This window comes from Sinocyclocheilus grahami, unplaced genomic scaffold, assembly GCF_001515645.1.
Source record: "Sinocyclocheilus grahami isolate Dianchi unplaced genomic scaffold, SAMN03320097.WGS_v1.1 scaffold418.1, whole genome shotgun sequence".
Classification (NCBI taxonomy): Eukaryota; Metazoa; Chordata; class Actinopteri; order Cypriniformes; family Cyprinidae; genus Sinocyclocheilus; species Sinocyclocheilus grahami.
The window spans coordinates 812,624-820,276 of NW_015505597.1; the positions used below are offsets into that span (position 1 = coordinate 812,624).

The 7,653-nt window shown below is 38.1% G+C and overlaps 1 protein-coding gene across 1 annotated transcript in view; it reads left to right on the top strand.

Moving 5' to 3' along the window:
• Positions 1-3,159: 3,159 nt before the first annotated feature.
• LOC107551200 (ectonucleoside triphosphate diphosphohydrolase 3-like) overlaps positions 3,160-7,653 on the top strand; it is a 17,388-nt gene continuing 12,894 nt past the window's right edge. Inside the window, exons 1-4 of the mRNA XM_016232741.1 lie at positions 3,160-3,216; positions 4,724-4,846; positions 5,481-5,598; positions 6,123-6,282. Coding sequence (XP_016088227.1) covers positions 3,160-3,216; positions 4,724-4,846; positions 5,481-5,598; positions 6,123-6,282 — 458 coding nt within the window. The remainder of the gene's footprint in view (positions 3,217-4,723; positions 4,847-5,480; positions 5,599-6,122; positions 6,283-7,653) is intronic.

The window sequence follows — 7,653 nt, forward strand, 5'->3', positions numbered from 1 at the left end:
GTCTCTATGATAGTGACAGGGTTAACGGGACAAACATGGAATGCATTTATGGTTTCTGGGCTCAGAACTGGACTAATGGGGCAACTAACAGGTTCCTTGTTTTGAACTGGACAGACAGATGGTTCAACAGACTCATTGGGGAAAATGGGACAGACAGACAATTCAAAAACTGATTCATAGGTTGATCTAGGACAGACTGACGGTTCATGATCAGACTGATTGACAGAAACTGACAAGACAGAGAGTTCAAAATCAGCATATAGATGGACAGACAGATCACAATCAGCCTCCATGGCTGATTCAGAACAGTACGAGAGTTCAGAGATGGCCTCCTCGGCATGTTCAGAGTAGGATAAAAGTTCATAAATGGCCTTTGTAGCCTTGACAGGACAGGCAGAGAGTTCACAGATGGCCTCCATAGCCGTGACAGGACGGGCAGAGAGTTCACAGACGGCCTCCATAGCCGTGACAGGATGGGCAGAGAGTTCACAGACGGCCTCCATAGCCGTGACAGGACAGGCAGAGAGTTCACAAACGGCCTCCATAGCCGTGACAGGACGGGCAGAGGGTTCACAGATGGCCTCCATAGCAGTGACAGGACAGGCAGAGAGATCACAAACGGCCTCCATAGCCATGACAGGATGGGCAGAGGGTTCACAGACAGCCTCCTTGGATGGAACAGAACAGGATGAGAGTTCACAAGTGGATACTACTGCCACCTCTGGAGGTTCTACAGCAATACCAGCAGGAAACAGGGAGAGTTCATTAACATTCACCTTAACAGGACAGATACGGAGTTCAGCAACGGTCACTTTGACCATGACAGGACAGATGGAGAACTCATAAACGGCCTCCTTGGCCGTGGCTGGGAAGGCAGAGAGTTCGTAAATGGATACCACTGACACCTCTGGAGGTTCTGCAGCGGTTGCCGCTACCTCTGGAGGTTCTACAGCAGTAACTTCAGGAAACAGGGAGAAGTCAGTAACGGTCTCTTCGACCGCAACACGACAGGCTGAGAGTGCATTGCTGGGCGCCACCACCACGGCCAGTAACCGTCTCTGCGACCGCAACACGACAGGCTGAGAGTGCATTGCTGGGCGCCACCACCACGCAAGGAGCTGAAGCGAGCGTCTCCACCTCGGGAGGTTCTGTGGTGGTGTATGCAGCCCAAACACACCATAGAGCGATCCCCATCAAGGGAAGCGCTTCAGTCAGAAGAATCAGTTCAGGAACAGGAGGGCTAGACTGAGTGGGTTTGGGGATACCAGCGGCGCGTGCAGACACCAGCGGTGCATCCCTCACACTGGATACCAGACTGGTATACCGAAGGACTGACCTTGAAGATCTGGGTGCAACAGACAGGATGTGATGAGACTCTGAACGATCAGTTGAGACATGACTGGACTCATAACGAGCAGCTGTGACTTGACTCATGATGAAGATCAACCGTGACTTGACTGGACTCAGGAAGATTGACTGTGACTTGACTGGACTCAGGAAGATCAGCTGTGACTTGACTTGGCTCAGGAAGATCAGCTGTGACTTGACTTGACTCATGAAGATCGACCGTGACTTGACTGGACACAGGAAGATCGACCGTGACTTGACTGAACTCGTGAAGATCAGCGGTGGCTTGACTTGAGGCATGAAGATAAACTGTGACTTGACTAGACTCATGAAGATCAACTGTGACTTGACTAGACTCATGAAGATCAACTGTGACTTGACTTGATTCATGATTGGCAGCTGTGATATAACGGGGCGCTGTTGTGTCTGCCATTTTGTGAGCATGCTCTAGTGCAGCCGCCATTACACGAGTGAGTGCGGGGTCGCGTTCCTCCACGACACCCACAGTGAACGATGAACCAACAGTCAACAAAGCATGATTCATAAATTGAACGAGAGATGAATGGGGACCCTCACCGATTAAATGTGATTTGAGCGGTTCATTTACTCCATCACAGAAAAAGTTTATCAATACACTGTCTGGAAAATCGGAATAACACACAATGTCCAGATACTCTTGAATATAGCCTTCAAGTGGGCGTGTGCCCTGCTTTAGGGCTAATAACAGTTTTGCAATGTCCATACCTGGCCAATGTCCACGTGAAAAGCTGCTGTATCCTTCTAGGGCCGAGTATTCTGTAACGGAGCCGACGAGATGAGAGGCATGCGGATCCATTTGCAAAGCTTTATTCTTAAACATGGTCAAAACAGGCAAGGGTCAGACAATGGCACACAGGTATATCGAGGGCAAGACAAGAGTAATCCAAAGCTGGCGTGGTCGATCGGCGGCTAACAGTATCCAGAGGGCTTGACAAGATAACATGAGCAATAGTTCAGGCAAGGTGCAAACACAGTCCGAACGGCAAGACGAAAGGGATAATCCAAGATAGGCTAATAATTCCAGGGCAGGCAGCTGACAGACAGGATGAGAAAAACAGACTGGAATCAAAACACCGGTATAACAAGACTAAACTAGGAGAGGAAACTGGCTCCATAAAGTGCTACCACTTAGAGAGCGATAAACACAAACAATACTCAGCCTTGAATGGTGGTGTGAGACTGATTTATATAGTGTGTGTTATTGGTAGCAGCTATGTGTGATTAGTTTCAGGTGAGCTTGTGATTAGTGCAATGGAGCATGGGAAATGTAGTTCAGGGTGATGTGTAACAGTCTGTGTGGTGTGAGTTAATATCATGGGAGGGTGACCTCTGGTGGCAAGTAGATGGACGTTCATGGACCGGATTTATGACAGTTGTTCTGTGTCTGCACAGCATCGTAAAAAATGTAAATGTATTTAAATATTTTGCATAAAACTATTTATTATTTATTTTTAAAAACAGTCATTTAATTAATTGAAAAATGAATGAAAAAAATCATCCCCAGATAAATAGCTAAAAATGAGCCAGTAATATTATCTGATTATTTTCAGAAACGTTAACAAGGGCGCATGGTCTTTTCCTTATTAACATCCATCTGAATGGGTGGAGTGTCTAATGAACTTTAATAGTGAGGTCCTGCTTACTGGGATTGACAGCCAAACCCCTCCCATTCTGTCTCCTCAGCATGCTTTTTCACACACAAACATATGCACACCCTCTCACACACACGTCCAAACACAGTTACACATCCACAGTCTTGCACGTCTGGACAGAATGATCAATAAAGAGTCACAATCTTCAGACCACCTTACAACAGCCTCACGCAGAGGGGTAAGCAAATACACCTTTTATCACTGTATTAATAATGGCATGATTGTTACAGAAATGTATGTATTTTGTATTTGATATTTGTTTTCTTATCAGATCATGTAGGATTAGATCATAGCACAAATGTTTGGTTAGATTTATGAAGAATTTCATTGATTTTGTTGTACTCTTTTATTGATTGGTATGATATATCTGAAACCTGCCATATAATGTTATATCTCTACAAAAGAGCAATTTGTGGGCTTGCATCTCAAAATAAATATATGTGTATATAATATGTGACCCTGGACCACAAAACCAGTCTTAATTCACTGGGGTATATTTGTAGCAATAGCCAAAAATACATTGTATTTGTCAAAATTATAGATTTTTATTTTATCCCAAAAATCATTAGGATATTAAGTAAAGATCATGTTCCATGAAGATATTTTGTAAATGTCCTACTGTAAATGTATCAAAACTTAATGTTTGATTAGTAATATGCATTGCTAAGGACTTCATTTGGATAACTTTAAAGGTGATTTTCTCAATATTTAGATTTTTTTTTTGGACCCTCAGATCCCAGATTTTCAAATAGTTGTATCTCGACCAAATATTGTCCTATTTTAACAAACCATACATCAATGGAAAGCTTATTTATTCAATCTCAATTTTGAATAATTGACACTTAAGACTTTATGGTCCAGGGTCAGATATATAATTTAAATAAGCAATTCCATGGTAAGATGTTTTGAATGACAGCACAGAAGCAGTATTAGAAAGATGTTAATACTGTATGTCTTTGAGTTCAAAATGCTAACCACTTTCTTTGATCAAATTAGAAACTGAAACCATAATATGGGTTAGGGTAAGAGGCTCCAGGATGATATGAGTACATACTTATATCTGGTTGAGTAGGGTACAAAACTGAGTGTGCTCCTGACCATTTTTACAGAAGATAACAAACCTATGATTGACAGAGTGCCTGTGGGCTTGACAGTGTGTGGAAGAGTTTCCGAAATCTCACAACATGGCACTTTTAAAAAAAAAATTCCTCAAGCAAATGCTGAAAGTCATTAGTTGGGGAATTCATTTAGAAAGTAACATTTTTATTAACAGTTCCCAGGCTCAACAAATAACCCTCTTCCTCAATTACTCACTGTAAAATTAATTTGTCAGTAAAAAAAAAAAGCTTAATAAAGGCTTAATAATTATGTAATAACATAACATCTAAATTGAAGCATCGTGATTGCAAGGTTACATTAAGTTACCTTAAAATTTAAAGTTCACCTCATAATTTTAAATGCACATTTTAATCTTTTATGCGCATGTTGGATAAATGATTGCTTGATGTCTAGATTCAAAGCATGACTACATGGTTTTCTAAAGTAATTGCCAATAAAATGTTTTTTTTTTAAATCCCCTGAATAAATTTTTTTTCCTACTTGATCTTCTATTATAAATAGTGTTCAGCTATTAGTTGCATGTTAATCAATCTGGAAATTTGATATATTCATCTTTTTGTCTGTAGGTGAGGATGGCAAAAGTGGCAATAGCTTTGGCCGCCGCCTTTATGCTGGCCAGCATAGCAGTCATCATATCTATAGCAGTTGTACAAAATCATAAGAAGACTTACATATCCCGTGGATTAAAGGTAACATTATGTCATTTGAGCATGCATGATACAAGTGGGAACCTATTAAACTGACTAATAAACTGGGTTCCCTTTAGAGTGTATAAAATTATGAGGCATAAAAGTATAATTGGTGCTTACCAGTCATGTTCAAGAATAGCTTTTCCTTAACTTATTTGTTATTTAAAAATATATAATATTATTTGTTTAATAATATATAATATATGGGTTTCCTATTAGTTTTAGTGAAAACAAATACTTGTTTTTTTTTACAACACTCACCGGAAACCTGTTTCTACACACAAAAACAGTGGATAATCACCATTGATGGAGTTATTTAATTCCAATGCTGCATCCTTAATATTAAGATAGATGATCCTTTTGATGGCTCATAAAGTCAATCCTTGAATATTTTCCCAACGGAAGAATGTGCTTTTATTAGTTTCTTCCAAAAGGGCTTCAGGCATTTAGACATGTCTGTTCTTGAATGCTTGACTCAGTCATGATTTAGACCATGGCAAATTGCTATTCATCAATGCATTTTGCGAAGAGTGCAAATGAATAAGCTCTTTATGGCTTTGCAAGATCTTGAGTAATTTGTATTTTATCTTGTAACAATGTCTTTCTTCACTTCTGTTGCTCTCTCTCTCTCCAGTATGGTATTGTTTTGGATGCAGGCTCCTCCAGGACCACTGTGTATCTCTATGAGTGGCCTGCCGAGAAAGAAAACAACACCGGGGTTGTGAGTGAGACCACAAAGTGTGAGGTTGAAGGTACAAATCAACTGACCTAAAACCTCGGAAGGTTTTTGTAAAGACATGGCTTATTCTTTACAGTGAATAGCTCAGAGATATAAATGGAACTTTACATGAATTCTGCCCAAGTTGGGTGGTCCATGATGTAAAAAAATAAATAAATAAATAAAATGATAATAATAATAATAATAGGATCAATTGTGAAAGCATGTTTTATACATCAAATGTGTGTATGCTGAGATCTTGACCTTCACTATTTAATCACTATTTAAGAAATAATACAACATAATACTCTCACAGTTTGCAGGTTGACTGTTCTTTCACAACATTTATTGAAATAGGAAAAGTAAAACATAAATAGTTGGTATATTAATAATTATTTTTAAAAGATAAAAAAATTATAATAAGTATAGTTCTTTACTACATTTTTTACTATTGTTCTTTACTACTCGTTTAACATAGGCAGTGATAAAATAATAATGCAACTTAAACATTTTATATATTACAGAAAGTAATGTAATAATAAAATGTGTCTTTTCAAGGCCCTGGAATTTCAGATCTTGGTAAAAATGGGGATCAGGATGAAAAGACATTGAAAAGTTTAAAAGATTGCATAGAAAAGATAACTGAGGTCATTCCTTCCCATCGGCATAACTCAACCCCAGTCTTCCTTGGGGCAACAGCAGGGATGAGGCTTCTACAGTAAGAACGATTTAAACAAATTCCATTCCTTAATTTTTTTTTGGTAATATTTTCTATTTATGTTCTTATCTCTATTGCTATATGTATCAGTTGAGCCATTTACTGTCATACTGAGAGTTCAGTGTTAGGTAATAGAATAGAATATATATAACATAATATTAGATAAAAGACAAATGGCCTCATGCACGTTCAGAGTGTTAAAATTATGTCCAAAGTGTTCAAATGATGTTATTTCTCAAATAACAATCAATTTTCAATCAATCAACAAATAAAATATCTAAATATTGCCCATAGCTTATGCTTAACATTTCCCCAAACAATGTCAATACGTGTACAGACTGCACTGCCATTAGCCATTTAATGTAGGGTTGAAAAAGAGAAAGGAGTTTCATTATGTTTTCCTGATTTCTACCAGAAATGTTTATATCAATATTTTCTTTAGATGCATTATATTAAGTATTTCCCAACATAAAACTATAATGACTATAATAACATTAAAAGTGACTAGTTTTAAACACAGCAAAGGTGGTCTGTCCCACCCCAGTGGTCGTAATGTTTTCCAATTTATTAAATAGTGTTAAATGCTATTTATATGTAGTGCAAATAGTGGCAGATATTATTTGAACCTCATTGTAGTTGTAGTACATTGTTAAATAGTGTTCAAGAATAACAACATATCCCTTGTATATGATACATACATCAATGTATGCTGCCTTAATGGGACCTTATCTTAACCATATTGAACCTGCTGATCAGTAAATGTGTCATCAAAGGTCCAGGAAGAGGATTTGAGCATGAGCCACAGTTCTGATAGTGCACAATATGAGCTTTACGTGTCATGGTCGATGTGCCAGCCCATTCGATTAACAGGATTATTTTGTCATTTTGTCTAGCTCAACCAGATAGGGGATGGGCAGAGCTAGTGTAAATAACATTTGCCAACAAGACGGGAAATTTTCACTCCAATATTTTTAATGATTAACTATTTTAATGACCAATTACCTATTATCATTACAAAAAGGTAACACTTTACTTAAAGCATTTATGTATAATGCATTATAAAATTAGTTTGAACGCATTAAGTATGCATTGTAATGCACATTATAATGCATTGTACAATCACATGAATAATTGTAACCACATTATAACACTTATCAATTCATTGTTACACTATGTATTTTAAATTTGGTTGTAATTACTTACGACAAGATATAATGTATTACAGCACACATTTTGAATAATTAAAATACATTATACCCTTTATTAGCCTTTTATAATGCATTATAAAGGCTTTAAGTAAAGTCTTATCATTTTGCATAGTTGTCACGATCTCTCTCTCTCTCTCTCTCTCTCTCTCTCTCTCTCTCTCTC